We start from the raw sequence: 25,914 nt of genomic DNA on the forward strand, positions 1-25,914 counted from the left end.
AGGATAGAACACACAACCTCAAGCAATCTTTACAATACCTTAACCACTATACTTAAGCTTCAACTTGTATCAAGGGATGTCAACACTTATATATATATATATATATATATATATTCATTAAATTAAATTTTGATTATATATACAATGTAATTTTTCGACGAAGGGGTGTCGCTTGACACCCCTTGCCTGAGGGTGGCTTCGCCTCGAACGATGATGATTAAGCTAGCCTTTGAAGGACTTATTATGAACATAATTGGTACATACGCACATCAAGCGCACATCAAGCCGGCAATTGAATGAAATGGTTAAAAAGCGATTTTGGAAGGATTTGGACAAGGCGATAAGGGGTATTCGATGGACATTTCAGTTCAGCTTCAATGGGTTATATTGATGTACATAGTGATTTATTGATCACTTGGTGACTTTCCATAGTATAATGGCTAAAAATTATATAAAATGAAATATTAAAAATGACAGCTGTGGGATTTGAACCCACGCCCTTTCGGACCAGAGCCTAAATCTGGCGCCTTAGACCACTCGGCCAAACTGTCATGTTTTTGAACAAAGTTTCTTATTTTTATATTTGTTTCAACTTGTGACAATCTCGCCACTTTTTCTTAATTATTATAAACAAGATTCTGCCCACACAAAATCTATTCCCCAATTAGTTTAAACACAACCATCTATAACATTTAATTAAATAGGGAAAGATTCAAATTAAAACCAAAGTTCGTTGTTTGTCTTTCCTTTAAATTTAATTAATGCCTTACCCTTGTTCTATTTTTATTTTATTTTGTCCTATATCCGACTTGAAATTTAATTAAACTCGAATTTCTGTACTATAGAGCCTACTTTGGAGATGGTCTTTTAAAGAGAATCTTTTTTTTTCATTTTTGTGGGTTCGAACACGAGACTCTGATTAAGGGTGGAGGGATCTCAATCATTGGGATCCCACAGACTCACCTGATGTACGATACCTGTATTGGGAGCCTACTATATCCCCATTCGCGCATTACAGACTTAATTCTAAGATCAACACTTCCAAGAAGATTTTTTTCTTTCCTAGGAGCTCAAACTCGAGATCATTAATTTAATTTATTAGATTTTGCCCCCTCTTTATTTGGAATTTATCATAATTGTGTTATACTTAGAAAATATTTTCTTGGTGAAAAAGGTTGCTCGATAGAAAAGGACTACATCATATATATTCTTTTCTTGGAAGAGAAGTTTTGAACTCCTATAAATAAAATATTGTTTTTGGTCGTACATCAACACAAGAACATCCATAGTGTAGTCATTTAGAGAGTTTGATTTATAAAGAATTTATTTCAAAAGCTTTATTATATTTTTGTATTATATCATATATATGTCAATTAATCAAAGAAAAAATTACATAACTAAGCTAACTTATAAGGGTTAATTATGCTATATAACTACTCTTTAAAATAATTACAAATATGGATTACAGCTATAGATTTTGGCTATTAAGGGGTCCCACATCTGATTTTGTATCAAACTCAATGTGTTATTCTTTCAACTTTTTTTATACAAATCAAATCACTTTCACTCTCCACTCAAACCCTCTATTCTAGCCATTAAACCTTTCGTAAAACACTACAATATCAAAATTCAAATATTGATATCAAAATTCAATTTTTTTGATTTTTCGTGCCTCCCTCCTAATATTACAGAATTCATTACAGGTAAATCTTAATTCTTTTTATTTTTGGGTTTTCTATATTGTTTTTCGATTTCTTTTCATTCCCTCATAGTTGACCACTTACAATTTTTCAATATCTCAGTAAAATCTGTGTTTTTCATCCCAAAATATGGATGAACAATTTCCTTCAGTGCGGATTACTAGAGGTATACATTTGCATATATCAAATTCCGTTTAGCATTCATCATTTTCTTTGGGTCTAACTACATTATTCGGAATGATTGCAGGGTCAATTGCTAAAGCTAAAGTCATGTCTGAAAGTAGAACAGAGCAAGATTAAAAGTTTTGAAGGAAAAAAGAGATGAAAAAAAAGGATTCGGAGTCTGAGCAGTTGGTTTCCAACAATAAAAAGAAAAACAAAAGAATCGTCTTCTAGAAAAAATGACTTCCAAACACATGGTGAAGATGATGATGCTGAGGAACATGGAGGTGGAGATAACGAGGTATTTCTATCTTTTTATTTTTTTTATTATTTGAATATGTATAAATAATTTCAATTGTTAGATTGTATACATCATTTTATTTGGGTTGTATAATACATTATTTGTATAAGATTTTTCAATAATTTCGAGCATATGCACATGTACCAAACAACAATATACAAATTTAAAAAATTAGTTATACTAATCAAACAATTGTATAATTTTACATCAAAATACTCTACGTTGTCTGTATAAAAATACTTATTGGATTTGCATTATGAACTTTCTGTATATTTTATACATTAGTTATAAATTTACAATTCCAAACATTTGTATAAGCCTTTCTGTTATTTGCACAACATTTATACAGAATAAAAATTATAGTTATAAAGTTGTATAAGTATACATCTAAATATTGTATATCTGTCACGACACCGACCTGTCGTAATTGGCACCCACTCAAACTCTCCAGTGAGAAAACCATTCTAACAGCCCAACAACAATAATCACAATGTATACACAAGCTTAAAGATGCGGAAACAGGTTTAAATCAAAGATAAATGCTGAGTTCCCATAAACTCAAAAACCAACTAATTATAAACCCAAATTATGCGGAAGTAAACATACCTTAGGAACTGAAAGTCATCGTACCAAAACTCTAAAACTAACAAGTCTAGAACAGGAGTACAACTCCAAATAGAAACCAGTAACAAATAAATCATTGTCTGAACATCTAAGTCCTAGAAAAAAAAGGATTAGAAATAACGATAAACAAGGTCTCTCCGTAGTCGGGTGAATATGTCGTGTACTCAACAAAAGACAGAGCAAGAGTTGTATCAGTACACAAAAACAACGGTGTACTAGTAGGATCACACGGTTAGCCACTAAGCGGTTCATAGACAAGTAAATTCAACACAATAGACATATACATATACATAATAAGTCAACTAATCTCAAACTCAACCATATTCATCAATATCATAACTCAATCACATGCTATAACTTCACACAAGGGTCCTCTCAAGGGAATACAAATAATTAAATATGTGTCAAAAAGTGACACCCGATCTAAAGATACAACAATCACAAATACATTCAGTATTTACAACATTTATATCACCAAGAACAAGTTCATCATAAAAACAGGTCATTAAGTGATCATTTCACACATAAGTTTCCCTATTCATATATACACATGCATATCATGAAGCAATTTAACAAGTATATGAGACATATACGGAAAATTAGACCATCACCTACCTCAAATTCACGCTTCAATAACCTTACAATGCAAGAGCCTTCCCTTTTTGGGTTCGATCTTCTCGTTCTTGGTCTAAAAAATAATAAATACATATACTTACCTTAAGCGAGGAAACCCGTGGAAACTTGATAGAATTCTCCCTAGGTCGCATCTCAAAGTTCAAGAAACTGATTTTGCATAAAAAGATTGTTTTTGGACTTTGTCACGATTTAAGTCGCGACTGTCCCTATCACGCTCCGGGAGGGTACCCTAGACGCGGCCGGCACTCGAAAGCCATTTCTGGCCTTCAAGCGAACCACTTGGTCCAGTCACACTTTCATTCATTCAAAATCAATCGACGGAAGACTCTATTATAAGAATACTATTCATAATTTTAGTGCCAAAGGCCAAACAAATACCCAATCAATAACTAATTAGAATAAAACTAGTCAAAACGGACAATTCAACACTCCACACTCTAGTCTATGAAGCCTCTATCAACAATCCAGGAGGTGTCAATGATAAGTCCATGGCTACCAACAATCAAAATAAAGGGGACAAAATAAAGCTATAAATAAAATCTCGGTATCCTTCAAAAACTGGGAGGACTCACCAACTAGCTGGAGGTGGGGAGATCTTCAACGGTGCGTCAGTTGATGATCTCTAGTACCTGTCTCTGCATCATGAAATGATGCAGGCCAAATAGCGTCAGTATATGGAATGTACGAGTATGTAAAATGGCCAAATGAAACAAACATCAAGGAAGAATCAAATCAACTCGAAATCTCAACTCAAGAGAAAGAACAACTCAATCAAGTTTCCTAAGTCTAAACAAGAATATGGTTTAGACGGGACCATTCACATACAATTCAACCCAATCCGACTTAGAGTACTATCAAGACCTATATGGGAGTTTCTCTTATTCGGCAACCATCACTTATGAGCCAGTGACAGTACAACAAACCGACGTTGTTGCCGCATCCGTTCATACTTTGTCAGGGTATGAACGAATCAACCAATCATGGATTCAATCCAACCAAGTCCTATAATGTCAGGACAATAATTTTGGGGAAACATTCGTCTTTAACGGTTCAATCCCTTCTTACGTTTGGCGACGTAGTTATTGGATTCGAGTTATTACTTACTCTTACCCAATTCGGTGCTCGATACTCCTCCCAAGACTCAATGCTCATAAAACTCCATCCAATCAACTCAGTCAAATCATATCGACAAGTCTCATTTACAACCTTGTCAGCTCATCAACTCTATCACAATCAAACCTCTCCCAATCATACCATCCGATCAATCCCAATCCTATCTTTCAAGAGTAGATTAAATATGCATTTATAACAACATACAACCCTATCCAATCATGCCTTTATTCATTTAACAAATCTTTTGGGACTCATCACAACATCCAAGGTTTTAAAGCAACAATGCAAGATAAGCAACATGTTTAAGAAAACTAACATTCTTTATCATAATCAACATAGTTAAGAAATTAGCAATATATATTCGACCTCTCATCTCAATAAACTCATACCAACATGTAGCACATCACTTTCTTGACTCCACAACATCAACATAATAAATATTAGATTAATAGATGAAAATGACCTATTTGGACCTAACTCTATCAATAACTTCATTCTTATGAACAATCAATCCCAAAGAAGATGTAGGGCACATGGGTGGACTCAACCCATGCTTTGAGTAGCCTTACATATCTTGGTGAAGACTTTGAAGAAACCTTGATGCTAGGTCTTCAATGGAAGGCTTGAACCTTTGAAGTTCTTGAAAGCAATCCTTGTTGGAGAAAGATTTGAAGGAGAAGAGAGGGAATTTCTAGGGCTTTTTAGAGAGAGAGAGAGAGGAACTGAAAAATGGTCCAAAAATGTCCAAGGCTAGTGTGTATATATAATTTGGGAAATGCCCAATTTGCCCTTTCTTTGAAAATCTGGAAAAAGGGCTAAAACACTCCTGGCGCGATAGTGGCGCATCGCGCCACTGCGGCGCCAAGTCGAATATAGGCTTAAAACCTGCACACCTGATAGTGGCGCGTCGCGCCAAGGACCAAACTACTGAGGCTGTTTTATGGCGCGATAGTGGCGCGTCGCGCCCTTACAGCGCCACGCCTATATTTTCTGGGTTCTGGAAAATAGGCTTAAAACCCCTGCACATCTCGTAGTGGCGCGCCGCGCCAGGGACCAAACTAGTGAGGCTTGTTCCTGGCGTGATAGTGGCGCGTTGCGCCACTACGGCGCCAAGCTTAGGTTTTCAGCGGTTACCACCCAGGCCTGAAATTCCTACAGTACTAGTCCGTCTTAGGATAGTTATAACTTTTGACCCCAAACTCCAAAAATTACCATCTTGGCGGCGTTGGAAAGAAGACTCGAAGACCTTTAATTTAATAGATATGGTCGTTAGAAGTCGACCCCTTATACGAACTCATTCTAAAACTTAGCCAAGACGAATTCTATGGACTTAGCTTGGTCTTAGGGATCCTTTATGACCCCACATCACCTCTAACGCTCCTCAATTACTTAGGAACTCATCCTAACTCCTGCATACACTTCACAATAGTCGAGTTTGATCCTACACGTATACGAAGAAGGGTCCGAATCTTAGTGAAGAATTTTGGGGGGTGTTACAGTCCCGCTCTGGTGGGACCCATCCTGCTTTGGAGGCATATGCGAAAATAGTGAGCTTGGAATTTGTGCTCCAAGCCCCCATTTCAAAACACACCTCCTTACAAAGACGTATTAAAATATAACCTTCACGCCAACTTCGATGTCGGGAGTTTTACTCGTTCGAATGTAATTCCGCGAAGCCGTAAATATTCTACATTGTCCTAGCTATCAGCCTATCTAATAAAATTAGAGGTTTGACCTCCCATCATTCATTCACATGATCAACCCAGACTTCACCTGACTCATAATTCGTCTAAGTCTGGCCTACGCTAAGTTTTTTTGAAATTACTACCTGAAGTTTTCTGGCCCAAAATCCTTCCCCATTGGTCTATTCCTAATGACGGGAATAAGTCGTTACAATATCACTTATAATAATACAAGTTCAATCAGTTGTATGAGATAATCATACAAGTTCAATCAGTTGTATGAGACTATCTATTATTGTATGTATATTCCCTATAATATAAGTACACACATTTACAATCTTCAATATAACTTGTATTATTGGTCTGCACAACTTATATTTGTTGTTTGATTATTAATTCTGGAGAAATCTCTATAGACGAATGAAGAATATGCGTTTATGGAAGAAGAAGTTAGTTTTATTAAAGAATTATAATCAATCTTAATAACCTTCAATTAAGGGATTGTTTCCTTTTTTAATCTGGAAAATCAGTTAATAAGTTTAAATGCATCAGACTGCCAATTTGTATAATGTATAAAAAACGTATTATACAAAAAAAATCAATTAGCTATTAAAATGTAGTTATAATTTGTAAATAGGCAAACTCTAGCTAAGGAAGGCTTATTAAGTTTCACATCTAAGCTATTAATGAAATTTTCCCTTAATCAAACTCATATCATAGCATATCATAATGTCTTTTGTATAGTTTTCTTTGTCTTCTGATTTATCGTCGTTCAAAATTTGTAATTGTTACCACGTGATCCCCTTGTTTATCGATCCCAACGAGTGGTATCAGTGCCAATATTTCAGTGACATGTTCAAATGAAGTTGCAACCAATTTCACAATAATGAAGATTTTGTCCGGGGTACTACATGTGGAGAGATGAATTTTCAAAAGTAATTACAACATTACTGATGTTGCTTTTTAGAAATTAAAAAAAATATCCTTAGCAGTGATGAAGATTATGAGAAGAAGAAGAATCAAGATTATGTTGCTATAAAATTTTGGCTATGGGAAGATTTGTTAGGTTTGCCATGAATTTTCAACTTTATCTGAATTCTACCATAATTATGTTTACTTCGAAAAAGCTTCTGAAAAATATTTCTTTGACAGAAAAAGACTACCATATATCCATTTTTGTCTTGGAAGAAAAATTTTGAACATATGTACAGAAATTTTTTTCTTCTCATACGACAACAGAATATCATCCATAATGTAGTCGTTTAAAGATTAGAAAGGAAAGGGCTTCTTTTGTAGTTGAACCAGTTGTATCCTCGCCGAAAAAAACGACAGAAGCCAATAGTATGAAGAGAAAAGAACTGGACTTTTGGACTATTTCCTTGACCACCCTGGAAAGGACATCCTACAATAGAGATTGTTTCCAACCGCGGGAGAAAAAGCTTGATGATTCGGTATCGCATTCAAATATGTCATCTTCATCACGGGCAAGGGGACAATTCACATCGGGATAAGGGCCTAAAGGCAAAAAGCAATGAATATCCCTACTTACCTCTAAAAAGGCGAAAGACAGACTGTATGGCTTGAAAGCGGGTGTCCGTTGCGATCCTAAACAGTTATATCATATGTAGTTCACTTGACCAAACTCATATCATATCATAAAAAAAAATTATAGCTTGTTTGTCGTCTGATTTATCTTCTTTCAAGATTTGTAATTGTTAGCTTTTATTTAACATCATATGATTTTGATTTCAACATCATTAAGGGTGGAGTGATCCCAATCACTGGTTTGCTACACAATATGAATTTAGACATTGCAAGGTCCATTTCTAAAGGCAATGCTTCCAATAGAATATTTTCATTGCCAAAAGCTTGAACCCAAAATCTCTTCTAAGGGTGAACAGATCCCAAACGTCTAGACATCCTAACGTTTGTCAACCACCAAGTTCCGATTCAGGAATTCTAATCTAATTCCTATCTTAGATTTATATTTTGATATATAAATGTGAAATATTTGGCCCAACCATTTAAAAAGTTAATAGCATTAATTGCAAGAATTATTTGACTAAATTACCCTTTTATCTCTCATCGACATTAATTAAAAAAAGCATAATACATAAATATGAAGTTTAGCTTGACCTCATTTCATTTTTATGCTCTCCAACTTTGAGTATGTACTAGTAGACACTTAAACTTGTATAAAATAAAACAAATAGACACACGTCCTACGTGACATCCTACATGGCAATTTGAGTCCTACATGATATTCTATATATATTATGCCATGTAAGACTCATGTATCTACTTGTTCAATTTTATACAAGTGTCTACTTGTGCACATCCAAGTTGGAGAAATAAATGTGAATGAGGTTATATTAAAGGGCACATTTATATATGATGCCATTAAGAAAGACTGAAAAAACCTTTAAGAAATTCGTTCAGATTACTCATAAATATACAAAGGTAGATTTTGTTTTAATATCTTCTTAATTATGATGACAATCAGTTTGGATTAATTCTTGTAAAAGATCATATCACTTATTATGAACTGGAAGGAGTATATAAATAACAAAGTTAGACATCCCCAGAACCTCTTTACTAATAAGTAATGTATAGAGATTTTATCGCTAGACACATTTCGAGTTTAATTTTAAAAATTAAATTAAAATACTTTTAATATAAAATACTTTATTTTTTAATGAGTTTTAACACGTTAATATATCATGTGAGCCATGTGATTAGCGTAATGTATGAATCAGTGTTTTAAAATGCGGAGGGCGTGAGGCGAGGCATTTTACGTACTTATTATAGGGCGAGGCGTAAACCTCGAGACGTGGGGCGTAAGCCCAATGGATTTTTAAAATTTTAATTTATAATATGATATAATATATGATATAATAAAATAATAACATAAAATTATAAAAATATATCAATAGTTTGAAATAACTACAAACATGATTAAGGAAACTCATAGAAAATAACACTTCTAACATGACTATACAAGTATAAATAATCTAATATCATAACTTTCTAATAATAAAAGAATCATTATTTCTAAAAATATTTTTTATCATACTATATAATTTACCCCCCTAAAAGAAAATAACCAATAAAACTTATTTGTATTATAATAAAAACACCACTCCATCATGAATAAAAGTAAAATTGTTTTCAAATAGCTAAATAAAATATGATAATTTTGAGATATATGACAAAATCAATAAGACCAATGATAAGTGAAAAAGTAAAATTTTGCTACGTATTTTTAAAATAAATGTTACGTAATATATAATCACCTTCGTAGTGTTACTAAATAGAAATTAAAGATATGATACTACTTGTTATTTAAGTTACTCTCAATCTTCTTATCTCTATAGATTAAAAATTATTTAGTATAATTCATTTATTCAAGAATTATGAGGGTTAACAATGTTAACTTAAGATTTTAACACATAATATGTCTAAGATCTGTTAGAAGAGCCCGAGGCGTTGAGCATTGGACATGCTTAAGGCCTACAGTGGGACACTTAGGGTGTAAGTCTTACAGAACTAAGTACCATACTTGAGTCTCGGAACGTTTTGCTAGAGCCCCGCCCCAGAACGAGCCCTGAGACAAGTCCTAACAGAGTCTTTTAAAACACTGGTATGAATCCTACTTGCTTAACAATGGAATGTTATGATAATCAGTTCATTAATAGTAAAAAGTATAATAGAGAACAAATATAAACTTTTTTTAAAATTAAAGAAACAAATATGAATTTTTTTCCATTTTTTTTAAATTACCTATTTTGGACTGATGTATAGTGTAAAAATCTCTTAATTTGCCTGATGATCCACTTTCTATTTAAACTAAACATAACAAATAGAGTAGCAATTTCTTCTAAATTGTTTAAAGTTTAGATAAACATTTTTCATAATCGACTATAATATAGTATCATATTGGGATTTTCGTTTCGAGTCTCATATTCAATAAATTATTAGTCAAAGAACTAACCAATTGATCTCCAAGATTTAATAAGTAATTAATGACCTTAGCAAAATCCAATCGAGAAGTTTTTATTATAAACTTTCCCTAACATTAATTAAATGCAGTCATGTTCATTTAAAGAAAGCATCTTAGAGCTGACTTTCTTGCATTTCTCATCTTCAACTTGTTGATTTTTTGGTTTTTTTTTTGGTAGAAACTATAAACTGACTTGTGCCTTTGTTTGTCTTACTTTTTTTAATTTTAAGTTCGTTTGTTCGTTTTAAGTTCGTTTAAAAAAATAATTTTTATTTTTTTGACAATTTTTTAATTCCATCTTTTTTCCTAACATTTTAAGATCACAAGATTTAAAAGGTATTTAATTTCTTAAACTTCATGTCAAAACATACTTAACTATCAAAAACCTTTTCCACATTCTTTCCACCATATTTCTGGAGGGTATTTTTGTAAATAAATATATTCTTTTAGAAATTATGCAATTATTTTTAAGGAAAAAAGTGATATATCCCTCAATTTTGAAATTTAGAGTTGATATAAGTGAGCAACTTTTATAAAGGTAGATGTATATGTGAGCCACTTTCGTAACGAGTGGTATATCAGCTCTAAATGACAATGTTGAGGAGTATATCAAACCCTTTTTCATAGTTTTAATATGCCAAACAAACATTGCATAAGAAATAATCTCGGCATAAATCAATGCAAGCATAACTAATGTCAGAATTACTAATACATCATATTCAACACTATTTGCTAGCGTTTGACTCCAAATTCTCAAATATTCTTGGCAAGTTTTGATAAAGTTTCACCTTACGTTTGTCCCCAAATTTTTTCAAGAATATTTGCCTATTTTAAAAATATGATTTATACCTGTAAGTTTTAAAAATTATTAAAAATACCCATAAGTTTGTATTATCATTCTACAATGAACATGTTCTATTAAAAAAATAACCTTATAACATAATTGATAACAATCAATAACAACAAAATAACAATATGGGCAAGATCAATACATTGATTGCATACTCAAACTTGTCATGATTAAGTTGGAATTATAATCCATTAAAAGCAAATTGTTCTTTTTTTCTCAATCTTGTCAAATAAATTATAATTCAAACTTTTTTGGAGAGGTAGATAAATATTAATTGAAATAAATAAATGATGGATGTTTTTTATAAAATATAAATTTGGGATAATTTTTAAATACTTAAAACTTTCCAAATACTATCCCAAGTTCCCAAATATTAGTTTTTTCTAGTATTTGGAAACTTGAAAATTTTTCAAATATATTTTCCAAGTTTTATGACCAAACACCACTTCCCAAGTTTTTCCCAAAATTTTTTGGAGCCAAACGACACTTTCTTATACACCATACCAAACGACCCTTAAAAATGTTAAACAATCATGAGGTATTTTTATTTCCACTTTTGCCCTTAATATGAGGGGAAAGGATTATTTATTAGTCTGTCTATAATCCAAGGGAAACAAGCCAAGAAGCCTCAATTCTCATTACTCTCCTTAGAGGAATTTCATTCAAGAAACTAAAATGGAGAGGAAGGCTTCTTTAATGGCTGATGTTCTCTTAATTGGAGCTTTAATTGCTATCCTCTGCTCTGAAATTAAATGTTCATTTGAGGACAACTTTAGTAAAAGTGATTGTCCTGACTCTCACTTCAAGACTTCTGAAAATGGACAGATCTGGTATCTCTCATTAGATAACAAAGCAGGTAGTTCATTTGTTTCAATTTATGTGATATTTTTCACTTTTCGAGATTCAAATTATGTCAACTTTAACCAATATTTTCAAAATGTAATTTTGATTACATTGACATGAGAAATATTTTGCATCTCTAAATTTTAATTTTCAAAATGGAGTTGATCTAATCTTGTTTACCTTCTAATATTAGTCGAAGTAACTTTCGAAAAGCGAAAGTACCACATAAATAATCGGGACTAAGGGTGTACTTGAAATTAACACAAGAGAATTTAATGCTTATTACTTTAATTTTTTTTTTACATTTGAACCTTAAAATACTTCTTGCTAACTTTGATGTATTTCCTATGCTTATAGGCTGTGGATTTATGACCAGGCAGAGATATAGATTTGGTTGGTTTAGCATGAAGTTGAAATTGGTGGGAGGTGACTCTGCTGGTGTTGTTACAGCTTATTATGTAAGTTGCAAGATTTTGATGTTTCATGCATGAATAAATTAATGTCAGCTCGAGAAATATCTTAGTAACTCAATTGGTTGACTTTAAATTTTCATTTTGTTGGTAAGAGTTCGATCCCCCATCTTGTAATATCATCCCCATTTCCCCTTATCCCATCCCAATTTTTGAAAAAAAAAAACATAATTAATGTCATCTCTAACAATGCATAACCTAATCTAGTGAGAATGAAACAAAGGATTTACCTTAAGATATATACATTGATCATAAAAAAAAAAATCTTGTGATTATATCAAGTTCAAAATGCAAAGTTGATGTTATGGATCTTAACATTTTTAGTTAATCAGCTAAAAGAATTTCGCGCACCTAGCCATAACAATTTGTAGCCATTGTCGATGCATATTCAGTATATAATAAGTATATAATGTATACATACTAATTATACGTTCGATTATATACTACATACTGATTAAAATTTAGAAAAAGCAAAGAGTAGGTTATATAAACTCTCCACCACAATAGGTGAAAACACATCTCATTTTATATGAATTACATGTTTATGTTGTTAGTATATATAAGTTAAATTTATTCTGTTGAATTCATAAAATTTAAATCTTGAATTTCACAGATGTGTACAGAAGATGGGGCAGGGCCAACTAGAGATGAGCTAGATTTTGAGTTCTTGGGGAACAGAACAGGGGAACCCTATCTTATTCAGACAAATGTGTATAAAAATGGTACTGGCGGCCGTGAGATGAGGCATGTTCTATGGTTTGACCCAACTCAAGACTTCCATACATATTCCATTCTTTGGAACTCTCACCAAATTGTGTAAGTACCTCTTTCAGATCTAAAATTTGAATTAGTCAGATTAGTAGCGGAGTCAGTATTTTCATTGAGAGAGGTACTCAGAATATAAAGAATGAACACACGACTGGAGTCTAGGAAATTCAATATCTATTATATATATGTATACCTATAACATTTAGTTCGAACATAACAACAATTTGATTTACATCACAATTCATGTGTGTTTGCAGTTTTTTCGTGGATAAGGTTCCGATAAGAGTATACAAAAATGTGAATTACACGAACAATTTCTTCCCTAACGAGAAGCCAATGTACTTGTTTTCGAGCATATGGAACGCGGATGATTGGGCTACTTGTGGTGGTTTAGAGAAAACGAGCTGGAAAAATGCACCATTTGTATCAACATATATGGATTTCAATGTGGATGGTTGTCAATGGGAAGATCCTTTCCCTTCTTGTGTTTCCACAACTACTAAAAATTGGTGGGATCAATATAATTCTTGGCACCTTTCAAGTGACCAAAAAATGGACTATGCTTGGGTGCAAAGGAATTTAGTGATTTATGATTATTGCCAAGATACTAAGAGATATCAAGAAAAGCCTGAGGAGTGTTGGTTAAGTCCATGGGATTGATTAATTAATTAACACCAAAAATATGGATGATTATATTCTTTTATGAGATGGAAGGAAATTAGTATTTTAATTTTGATTTAAGAGATTGTTTTGTCATGTGTATTGGATCATAAATTATTTCATTAATTAAATTTCATCATTGGGTTACCCATTAACTAAGGATCCCAAATATATGCTTATATTTCATTTCTGAGTTTAAATCAACCTTTAAAACCTCATATTACACATATTTTTGATCTATTTCTAAGCCAGGAAGATGCCTCTTCTTTATATTTATTATGATTCTTTCTCCACGAATATTAAAATTGGAATAGTCTTATTACTTCAAAGAAGCCCGGATACTCCTTTTCAAAATACAGGTTGATTAGGACTTTATTGATCTCTGATTTGAGGTCGATTTTTGGCATTTTTTTTAGTAGTGACAATAGCCATCTAGGCTTGGCAATGAGTTGAGTCGAGTTGAACACACTTCTCTATAGTAATAAATCGAATGGAATCAAGTTAAATTTTACTTACTACGTACAGATTTTCAAGTAGACTTTAATTATTTTTCAATAATCAAACGTACTGGGAAAAAGATTAGATATTAACCCATTCTAACATTGTGAGACAGGGGAAATAAAAGAGAAAAATAGAAAAAACTTAGGCTCTTTCCTTTTTGAAATATTTAATTAGAATCGTGACAGAGTGGAAATGATCTCTTATGACCATTTACAAAATTGAATAGAAGAAAATGACATTTTTGGATCTCTTATGTGTCAAACTTAAAATCTCTCATAAAAAAGACATAAAAATAAAAATAAATTTATAAAGGGCTACAAAACCAAATCTCCCGTAATTTAAGTGCAATATTTTTTTTTGTGTGTGTGTTTAGTGGGTTGATACAAGAAACCTAGGAAGACCTACTTTATAACCAAAATTCTTGACATCCTCTTGGACTTGTTGTCTGAATTCTCTAAATGTAAATTTTCTATAAACACGAGGTTCAACACAACTAAGTATTTCTGTATCATAAGAGGGACACAAGAAAAATGCAGTTGAAAATCTCTCTTTAAATTTATTTGTCACAACTCTATGTTCAACACTTCTATAAACACCATTGCTCCATGCCTGCATCATATCACATTTTTCATTAATTTGTCAATATATTTAGCCCCAAAAAGTTATAAATACTTTTAATAAAACAAGTCATACAATTAGAAGAATGTCTTTGATATGATCGGAAATATTTTTTGAAAAATGTTTTTCAGAAGGTAAGTCCTTTATTAATTTTCTTCCTCTAATTAAGATGAAATAATTAAAATATCTCATTAAGAGTAAAATGAGAAGTACTTTAAAGGTGAATTATTTCTAAATATGAAAATTCGTCATTCTTTTTAGGACAAACTAATAAGAAAAAGAGAGAATTAATGTTACAGTCCACCTCTCTATAGCAACGTCGTTTGTCCAAATATTTTTTGGCTGTTATACCGAAATGTTGTTCCGGAGAATATATATTATAACATAACATGAAAAAGAGGTTATAAATGAAATTTGACCATTATAGTAAAATGTTGTTATAGAAGATGACTGTTATAGAAAGATCTAACTGTACAGATATAGGAAAATGATTGAAGTACCTGGAATAAATCTCCTATATTGATGATAAGTGCTTCAGGATTAGGCTTAACAGAGATCCATTTTCCATCTCTATATAATTGCAACCCTCCAATTTCATCTTGATGCAATATTGTGAGGAAGTCACTATCAGTGTGTGGCATTAATCCAAAGAGTTGTGGAGAAATAGGGCATGCTGGATATCTATTCATTCTTAGGTAACAAGTACTTGGCAAACATGTTTCTTTAAAATAATCCAACTTATTATAACGTCCCAATTCCTCTGCTAATAATCTTGCTAATTGTTGTGCTAATTCTGATAGTGTTATTGCAAATTGTTCCATGGTGGAGCTGAATTCATGCAAAATAAATAAATAAATAAATTACACCGTTAGATCATTCAAAGGATTTCTAAAGGTAACTCTTCTTAAAATGTGAAAATCTTAATATTAGATATTAGTACTTTTTATCAATGAAACATCCAAGATTTTTACCAAAAAGTATTTAAAATATAAAGAAGTAAATTAAACACCGAAAAAAAAATCAAAAGGATATTCAATATATAAATAAGTAACTAATTAAACACATAAACAAGCTAAAAGAATTCAACATAATAGTATATTTACATAACTAAAAAATTAACTATCTACGCAATATATTTCAACGAAGGAGTGTCAAACGACTATCTTTGAACAAGAATTGAGAATGTTTCATGAGATTATTTATTCTACCTTCCATATTGAATAACAAATCTTATTATTTTAACACAAAATAATTTCCAAAATTAATTAATAACTCATAATCAAATACAAAATTAAATAATTCTATATTTTATTTTGAAATTATTATTTCTTATTTCACGTCCAAACAACCTCATTAATATTGGGCAAGGGTGGTTCAATGTTAACTTCTTGGTTTTTTATTTTAGGTGGTTGACTGCCCTTTTCCAAAGTCATGAGGATAAGGATTAAGACATGTCCCCCCCCAAAATAAATGCCAAGTGCATGAAACATAAATTGATGCACTTTTCACCTTTTAGGACACTTATCTTACTACTAAAAAGTACTGGATCATCAAATAAACAGCCCCACAACTCCAAAAAAGTGAACCATCATTATCAATTCATGTTATCAACAAGCCTTTCAATTGATCATATACTTCCTGTCTAATATGGACTAGCCGTCGGCAGCACCCAAGGTAACGTTGAACGTATCAATGAGCGTTGTAGTGGAGTGATAATTATTTATTTATTTTTATGATAAGTATCAAAAATATATTTAAATTATTCTCATTTTTTGAGTTTTATATCTAAGTTGTTGAGAGTGTGATTTTCATACATAAACTATCACTTATTAGTTTGAGAAACACATTTCTCTCTTTTATTCTACTCTCATTATGGTGTGTACTACACTCTCTCTTTCATTTTAAAAAAATTATCGCATCACACTATATATGGACAAAATATTCCACCTTAACAAAAATTAAATAAATTATTAGAAGTTAAAATTAAAGACTAAAGTATTACTATATCCCCTCCTCCAAAAAAAAAAAAATTATAAAATAAAATATAAAATATTTTTCTTATCTCACTCCACTACTTTCTCTCATTATAACCCCCTCCCCCCCCCCCCTCACATTCACACCCAATTTTTTAGTTTTTTTTTTAAAAAATCTTAGTTCATCCCCCACCCCCAACCCCCACCCTCAAATAATTATGTAGATATTATTTTCATTTTCTTAAAAAAAAATAATTCTACCCCGCCCCACCTAACCATCCGCTTCCAAATTTTTTTCTCATTTTGTGTTAGATATATACATAAGATTTTAGGAAAGTATTTTTTACTTGCCACAAGACTTTTCTTAAAATACAATTTTTATTTCTGTTATATTTGAAACGCAAGTAGAAAAAAATATTTTCCTAAAAATATATGTAAATATCTAACTCAAAATAAAAAAAATGAAAAAAAAATTAAGAGCGGAGGGTTAGATGGTACGTATCATTTTGTTTTTTTTTAAAAAAATAAAAATAATAACATTTTTTGTACGAAGGAGGCGGTGCAATATGATTTTTTTAAAAAATATTTTATATAAGAAATTTCAAAAAATAAAAGGACTGGGATTGTCGGGTGGATTGGGGGAGGGGAGAGGTGGTGGGGAGTGAGTGAGAAAAATATTTTAAATTTTTTTTTTTGGGGAGGGGGGGATAAAATTAGTCTTTAACTTTTAATTAATATTAATAATTTATTTAATTTTTGTCAAGATGAAATATTTTATTCATGTGGAATGCCATGTGACAAGGTTTTTGCAAAAAATAAAGAGAGTGTATTACACACACCACTGAGATGTGTTTCTCTAACTAATAAGTGATAATTTAGGTATCAAACTTACACTTTCAATAGTTTAGGTATGAAATTCAAAAAATGAATAGTTTAAGTGTGTTTTTGGCACTTATCTTTTTATTTTTAATCAGACATTTTAGGTTCGAATCCCCTTGAATACCAACTCAACTTTGTTATGGTGCGTTTTACCCTAAATGTGAGACTTTTCAGTATAAATTCAAATTAAGCCAGACTTTTCAATCGAAATCGGGCGAAAAATTAAAAAAATAAATAAAAATCACCCCTTCAAAATTCACATTTTCTTAGTGGTGTTTTGAACACTTGTATCATCTAGGGACTAAAATTGTAACTCACTTTCATCGTACCACTTAAATATAAGTTGTAATTTCACAAAAAAAAAAAATCCTAATTAATTACACTTAGCTCTTACGTCTTTCTCTACCGACAATTCCAATTCTCGCATTCACGACACTCCAACAGAATTTTTTTTTAAAAAAAGAAAAATCTCGTCCTTACATGAATTATGCTTCGATGTTTATATTAATCAATAGAGGTAAGATATATGCTTTAAATTTACAAATATTTTTATTATGAAGTTATGGTTAATATTTTTATATTTATGTTACATTGGTTTTTCATTGTTGCTTATGACGATTTCAATTGCAAGTTAATTTTTCTGAATTAACTATTTCTTCGCCTTGTGTGATTGATCTATAACTTAGAAATAAGTTTTATGTGTCTAATTAGAATATAAATTTTATAAAATAATTTAGAAAATCTCTTGATTCTAATATAATATAATTTAAAATTATAAATTTTACTGAGACGCTTCTACTTTTTCGCCATCAAAAAATGGAGAAAAGGGAGACCACATGATGGAGATATAATATCAATCATAAAAAGAAACACACATACATCACTAAAGTACATAAAATAGAAAACTATGAATCTTTTAATTATAATTTAATTTAATTTTAAATCACAGATTTTATTGAGACGCCTCTGCTTTCTCTCCTTCTCTAGAAAGTAATTTAAAATCATAAATTTTATTGAGACGCCTCTGCTTTCTCTCCTTCTCTAGTAAGAGGCGGAGAAACGAGAGACTAGATGACGAGGATATAGTATCAATCATAAAGAAAAACAATACACATCTCTAACGTATATAAAATGGCAAATTAAGAATCTCTTGACTATATAATATAATTTTATTTAAAGTAACAAATTTTATTAAAACACCTTTGCTTTCTCTGCTTCTCTAGAAAGAGACAGAGAAAAGGGAGACTAGATGACGAGAGGCATAGAATCAATCATAAAGAGAAACACACACATCACTAAAGTGCCTAAAAGAAAAAATTTAGAATTTCTTCACTATCATATAATTTAATTTAAAATCACAAATTTTACTAAGACGCCTTTGCTTTCTCTCTCTTTTCTAGAAAGATCTAGAGATGGAGAAAAAAGAGACTAGTTGACAGAAATATATATAGTATCAAAAATAAAGAGAAACACTCACATCACTAAAGTATATAAAAGAGAAAATTAAGGATCTTATGACTATAATATAATTTAATTTAAAGCTATAAATTTTAACGAGACACATATACTTTCTCTCCTTCTCTAAAAAGAGACGGAGAAAAGGGAGACTAGATGAAGAAGATATAGTATCAATCATAAAGAAATTCACACAAACATTACTAAAAATGCATAAAAGAGAAAATTAAGAATCTCTTGACTACAATATAATTTAATTTAAAGCCACAATTTTTATTAAAACGCATCTGCTTTCTCTCCTTCTCTAGAGTGATATGAAGAAAAAGGAGACCAGATGACGAAGATATAGTATCATTCATAAAGAAATTAACACAAACATCACTAAAAGTGCATAAAAGAGAAAATTAAGAATCTCTTGACTATACTAAATTTAATTTAAAATCATAAATTTTATTAAAACGCCTTTGCTTTCTCTCCTTTTTTAGAGTGATAGGAAGAAAAAGGAGACCAGATGACGAAGATATAGTATCATTCATAAAGAAATTAACACATACATCACTAAAAGTGCATAAAAGAGAAAATTAAGAATCTCTTGACTATACTATAATTTAATTTAAAATCATAAATTTTATTAAAACGCCTTTGCTTTCTCTCCTTTTCTAAAGTGATAGGAAGAAAAAGGAGACCAGATGACAAAGATATAGTATCAATCATAAAGACAAACACACACATAACTAAAATACGTACCTCAGGCTGGTGAAACCCTTTGAACATGAAACATCAGAGAGAGGTACATGAAATGCCTCCGACCAAGAAATCTGCCGAAGGCAAGTAGCCGTTGGCGTTCCCCAACGGTAACTTCCTTCGGAGAAATTGAGACTCTCTTCAATGTTCGTCTTCTCATTGAATGTTTTCTTGAAAAGCTTGACTTGCTCCATCCTCATTTTGTCCAAAATATCCGATGAAACTCCGTGATTCATCACTTGGAAAAAACCCCATTCTCGCGATGCCTTAGCTATCTTCTTCTTGCACTGTTCCCTCTCGAATTTGTCTCCGTATTTTAATTGATGAAGATTTATCAAAGGCAACTCGCATTCTTCCACCATGAAGAGGTCATTGTGTTTGTTTGAATCGAGAATAATATCAAAAAGACTTTTGTATGTCTCCACAAATGGAGGATCAGGTGATTCTTCCATGCTTATGGTCTGAAAAAAAGTAGAGTCAAAGAACATTATATATAGAGCATTTTGTGGTGCCACTCTTGTCTCTGGGTCGACAATTTTTCCATGAAAAATTACATTATGTAGTTAAATAGCTAAAAAAAAAATGTTTATGTATGCATATTTCTCTATTTTAATTCAAGTGTCATATATATTCATTTTTAATTTATTTTTAAAAGAATATTTATTTCTATATTTGGCAACTTTTTAATTATGTCATTCCCTCGGTCTATTTTTATTTGTTATTATATTAAAAATAGAGGTTCACTATTACTTGTTCGATTTATAAAACTAAGAAGTAATTTATCTATTTTATCCTTATTATAAAGTACTATTCATTTCCAATATTTAGATGACTTAGTTATAATCAGGGATGATGTAGTAAAATTATAATTTTATGTATTATTTTTTAATTAAGAGGTGTGTCAAGTCAAATATAGACGGAGGGGTTCATAGATTGTTTAAGATCATAAGACTCAAATGACATTTTGATAAATTACACATATTTTTAATCTAAGATGACCAGATTATTTTTTAAAAAATAAATTATTTTTAAAACATATGTGTATAATCAACCTAAGATACTTAAATTGAAATGAAGGCCGAAGTATTTTGAATCCACTTAAATTCTTCGCATATTTACTTCTTTATATTTTGACTTTCCTAATTAATGAAAAATTTGCTAGCTACCACTGATTACTAATTGGTTCACCTTTAATTTATCCTGTTGCAATAGGTAATTTATCCTATTTTGAAGGATATAAATCCATTTTTTTGTCAAGGTTACGTGTAGATATATTATACGACATGATTTCTTGATTCTATAAGTTTAGAATTTTTTATTTGTTGAAATGTCAGTGATTTTTACTTGACATATTTATATTCCCTATCAAAAATACTAGTGAAGCCATTGAAGTAATTAAATCCGCCTTTTGATTAACCAATAATATCAGGTCAATAACTATTTTTATAATGTTGTCAAGTAATTATGTAAATATGCTTTTATATCGATTGTATATAAAAAAATTCAAATTCTTTCTAGAAATATGACCAAAATTATGTTATGGTGATCATTGAGTATGTGAGGAAGAAAAGGGAGAATCAAACACCATGTTCCTGAAATTTCTGATTCTATGTTTTTTAGTGTTTCTAATGTAAATGGCATTTGGACACAAAGAAATATGCCTGTCTTATACTTAGGAGGGAGGTGGTGAGGGAGCAAAGAAGCCTTGTGCACCCAAACAACGACCATTGGGGGCCAATTGGCATTTAAAAATTGAATTATTGCATGTATTTTTAATTGGTCAAAGATCGAAGGATGATAGTGAGTAGAGGCACAATTAGAATTTGAACTTTATAAATTCAGTTTTAACTTTTAAATTATTGTGTGCACCCAAATAATGATCATTCGGAACAATTGGGATTTAAAAATTGAAGTATTGCATGTGTTTTTAATTGGTCGAAGATCTAAGGATGATAACCAATAGAGGTGAAGTTAGAATTTGAAGTTTATAAATTCAATTTCAACTTTTAAATTATTATACCATTCAGGACCATTGGCATTTAAAATTTGAAGTATTACATGTGTTTTTAATTGGTCAAAGATCGAAAGATGATAGTTAGTAAAGGTGGAGCTAGAATTTGAATTTTATAGATTCAATTTCAACTTTTAAATTATTGTGTACACCCAAACAACGACCATTGAGGACCCATTGGCTTTTAAAATTTGAAGTATTGCATATGTTTTTAATCGGACAAAGATCGAAGGATGAAAATCTAAGAGGTGGAGCCAATATTTGAACTTTAATGATTTCAATATTTAAATTATTGTATTCTATATCACTGATTTATATGTATTTAATAGATTTTTTAAAGAAAAACATAACATTTCGACCAAAGGTTGGACCAAATTGATAAATCATACTCTAACTCCGCCCTAATCCCAATAGCAAAGCCACATGTATATGTATTCAAGGATTGTAAATTAACATTCTTTTCTAGAAAATATATACCATATGTGCATGTATATTATATATTTATTTCCCTTGATTTATTTTGAGTTTACTTCTTTATACTTTAATATTATTTAATAAAAATTCCGACTGCGATATTTTCTTATCTATGATTGTCCATCACAAATCATGGTACACATGCTCTATTAATGTTGACAACCTCTAGCCTCGTCTATTTTATTAATAAAATAATATTGGTGCTCCCTTTTCATTTTGGAAGGGGTTAGGTGGGGTTTATTCTTACCTTCTTACAATTTCCAAAAGGCTCATACTTTGAAGCTAATAATTAAATTAGGGGTCGTGTGTATTAGACACAAATTATGCAGAAATTAGGCGATTAACAAAGCAATAATTGTAATGTGAAAATTAATTAGTAATGTAAGAGTTGTATAATCCAAAGATTAATTCTCTTTTGTTAAATGTTTAGTTTGACAAACAATAAAATCAATTATATATCCCTCCAAACGATTTTATCATAAACCTAATTTTATGTGTTCTAAAAATCAGTTATCCCTCTAAATCAATTTATTAGAAGGGGTTCAAAGTACTAGAGTTAAAACAACACCTAATTTTTCATGTGAATGTAACTATTCATTAAGTCGTTTTGAGTATTAGAGCTTTTTATTTCATAAAAGACTCATTCCGTAAAAACTTTTATTGGGTATTTTGGACTATTTAGTAGGTACAATTATTTAGTTGAGGGATAACTTTAAACATTTAATTTAATTGGTGGGGGTAAATTAATAATTTATTTAATACCCAATATCATTTGTCCCATATTTATTAAAATAAGTAGTAGAGTTTAGTAATTTTTAGATCATAACTTTGAGGGCACAAAAGAAGAGCGTGTTAGAAGAAAAAAGAATGCGGCTTCCACCGCTAACAGTGAAGAAAACCACCGCATCACAAGTAACAAAAGCTGCAAATCGATCAGGTAAGATTGAACCAAGGATCATATTATTACTATTATTATATATAGTGTTTGAGTTGTGAAAGGGATATAATAGTTACTGATCAATTGCAAAATGGCACCTGCTATATCATTATTTTAAGGCTTTGGACAAAGCTTTAGTGGACAAGAAATAATTAGGTAATGATTAGCATATGATTGAGAAGTGTATGAAATTGTTACATATAACATTCTGCAATGTATTTGCATATGCCCGCCACTATTTCGCATTTAATTATTCTTATTTAATTATTACATTATAATTCATGTTTGATATAGTAAAATATGTAATTAAATATTAGGTGTATTGTATTATATGAATATCATTAAATTTAAAATATTGGAGGAATTGAGACTTAAGCCCTACCTAAGATTTAGGAATATGAAACTTGAGATATTAGTTAGTATCAAAATTTAGGAATTTGATTATAGATTTGGATGGGTTATTAAGTCAATATCGTTAATAACTCAGAATATGTAAAAAGTGTGTGAAAAAGTTATATTAAAGAAAATTATTTAACTCCTCAAATAGTGTCACATAAAATAGGACAGATGAAGTATGAAGTTTGATACACACGGATGTAAAGGTAATTTGTCAAATGATGGTGAGGCTCGAACTCAAAATATCCCACCTTCTTTGATAACATATATTAAAGTGTGTGATCGATCAAATTGTCTAAAAGTTTTAAGTTAGTAGACTAATAGACATTTTTTTGTATTTACTTGATTGTTCTTCAACATTGTGAGACGAGTTAAGTCATTATTGAAATTTTGTAGCGCATAGTATTGAAGGTATAATTAAAAATTAAAAGCTACTTTTTTAATAATACTTTAGCCTTGTAGATGAGATGGTCATACAATTCAACAGAATCTCAAAATAGACAAAATATAATTTGCACACTATTATTAGCATCTGTAATTTAAAATGATCTTTGGAAAGAATTCTTTCTTACTTGGTTTGCTTGTAGTGGGACGCTTGAACACTTCGTAATTTGCCTGTATTACTACAGAACCAATTCACATAAACATAGAATCAGTAATAAATTATACAAATTCAAATGCCAATTTCTTTTTTAAAAAAATAGTAATCCTAGCTAGTTTGCATGGCTACGAAAAAAAAAACCAACAACAAAAGGTGAAATAAACTAACCTGATAACACTACAACGAATAAATATTTTTTGCAGTAATTATTAAGCATCAATAATATAAGGAAAAATTACCTAAATACACAACTTATTTTATCATATTCTCTAAAATTCTCTACCATTTGAAAAAATTACAAAAATCCCTACTCTCTCCTATTCTCGGATACATCACTTTACGCGATGTATCAGTCGGATACATCATTTTTCATGATGTACTGATCGGATACATTACTTTATGTTATGTATCGGAACGTCGGATACATCACTTTACAGAATGTATCGGTCGGATACATCACTTTACACAATGTATCAGTCGGATACATCACTTAAAGTGATGTATCATGACGTTTTGAGATGTATCCGGATTCCATCAAATTTAAGAGATTTTTTGTAATTTAAAAAAAGAGAAGAAATATGATATAATTAGCCCTTAACACTGAGATTTATGTAATCCTTGCATAATATAATTGTCGCTATATTATATTTAGAGGCAATAATATAATATGAAATATTTACAACTAAAACTTTATATAATGGTCACTAAAGGCTATAACGACTCTGAATGCAACGACATTAACCCAATTGGGCATAAAGAATCTAAAAATCTTTTTAACATGGACTCATTTAGAATTTAAAAAAATTGTGATACTAATTATTAACTTTTGATAATTTAAATTTTTAAATGAGATGATTACAAATATGGCATCAGAGCATACGGGGTTGGAGTCTCTTTGTTCCCCATTTTAAGAAGAATTTTTAGAGCGTAAAAGAATCCCGACCAGAAGATGGAACGTGTTAAAAGACATAATTAACTAAATAAAAATATGTTTTTCTTACCAAACCAGCAAATACTACAACTAGTAGTTATATGGAAAATAAAACTAAAGTAAAAAAGAGAAGATAGCTTACTGTAGAATAAAACTAATTTGCTTAGGCAGTCTAAAGTTTTGTAATGCAGAAAGATATATTGGACGATATATTTATAGGGGGGAAAGGAAAGGACTGTAAGGAAAAAAAATTAAATGTGGGTGGTGTTCTTAACAGAGATAGATTAAGAATTTAAACTATTTGAATTGTGAGATAATGACCTTATCTACTCGTTTGGTAATGAAAGGGATATGAAGTAACTAATTTCGAAATTAATTTTAGGATGAGTTCATTCTATATTTAGTTAAAATAAAATTGCGGATAACTTATATCTCGAAATTATAGTGTTACTTTTATCCATGTTAAGGATGAGATAACAATCTTGAAATAATTAATGCCGAGAGAATTAATCTCAAGATAACTTGTTCTCAATTATACGAATCCTAAGTGTTAGAAACTGAATTCTAGATTTAAATTTTTATATA

At 30.7% G+C, this 25,914-nt stretch overlaps 2 protein-coding genes, 1 long non-coding RNA gene and 1 other non-coding gene across 5 annotated transcripts; 2 read left to right on the forward strand and 2 right to left on the reverse strand.

Annotated features, from left to right (window-relative positions):
* Positions 1 to 471: 471 nt before the first annotated feature.
* TRNAL-UAG (transfer RNA leucine (anticodon UAG)) lies at positions 472 to 551 on the reverse strand. Its single transcript has one exon. It is a non-coding gene; the product is annotated as a tRNA-Leu (tRNA).
* Positions 552 to 1,594: 1,043 nt separating this feature from the next.
* LOC129877593 (uncharacterized) lies at positions 1,595 to 2,296 on the forward strand. Its single transcript, XR_008763566.1, has 3 exons — positions 1,595 to 1,703; positions 1,803 to 1,866; positions 1,948 to 2,296. It is a non-coding gene; the product is annotated as an uncharacterized LOC129877593 (long non-coding RNA).
* A 9,409-nt stretch (positions 2,297 to 11,705) lies between these two features.
* Positions 11,706 to 13,902, forward strand: LOC129877140 (probable xyloglucan endotransglucosylase/hydrolase protein 8). Its single transcript, XM_055952625.1, has 4 exons — positions 11,706 to 11,924; positions 12,269 to 12,369; positions 12,995 to 13,197; positions 13,407 to 13,902. Exons 1-4 carry the CDS (start codon positions 11,744 to 11,746, stop codon positions 13,807 to 13,809), a joined length of 888 nt encoding a protein of 295 aa, XP_055808600.1. The 5' UTR covers positions 11,706 to 11,743; the 3' UTR covers positions 13,810 to 13,902.
* A 639-nt stretch (positions 13,903 to 14,541) lies between these two features.
* On the reverse strand, positions 14,542 to 25,553 carry LOC129876643 (gibberellin 2-beta-dioxygenase 8-like). Of its 2 annotated transcripts, XM_055952128.1 has the most exons (5): positions 25,472 to 25,553; positions 24,370 to 24,420; positions 19,983 to 20,440; positions 15,429 to 15,756; positions 14,542 to 14,919 (listed from the first exon to the last, which is right to left on the reverse strand). In XM_055952128.1, the coding sequence occupies exons 3-5, from the start codon at positions 20,429 to 20,431 to the stop codon at positions 14,680 to 14,682; spliced, it is 1,017 nt and encodes a 338-aa protein (XP_055808103.1). In that variant the 5' UTR covers positions 20,432 to 20,440; positions 24,370 to 24,420; positions 25,472 to 25,553; the 3' UTR covers positions 14,542 to 14,679. The 2 variants fall into 2 exon arrangements, with proteins under 2 accessions (XP_055808103.1, XP_055808102.1); XM_055952127.1 differs by lacking the exons at positions 24,370 to 24,420; positions 25,472 to 25,553 and having other exon boundaries at positions 19,983 to 20,545.
* Positions 25,554 to 25,914: the final 361 nt, after the last annotated feature.

The sequence above is a fragment of the Solanum dulcamara genome, chromosome 12, assembly GCF_947179165.1.
Source record: "Solanum dulcamara chromosome 12, daSolDulc1.2, whole genome shotgun sequence".
NCBI classification, from domain to species: Eukaryota; Viridiplantae; Streptophyta; class Magnoliopsida; order Solanales; family Solanaceae; genus Solanum; species Solanum dulcamara.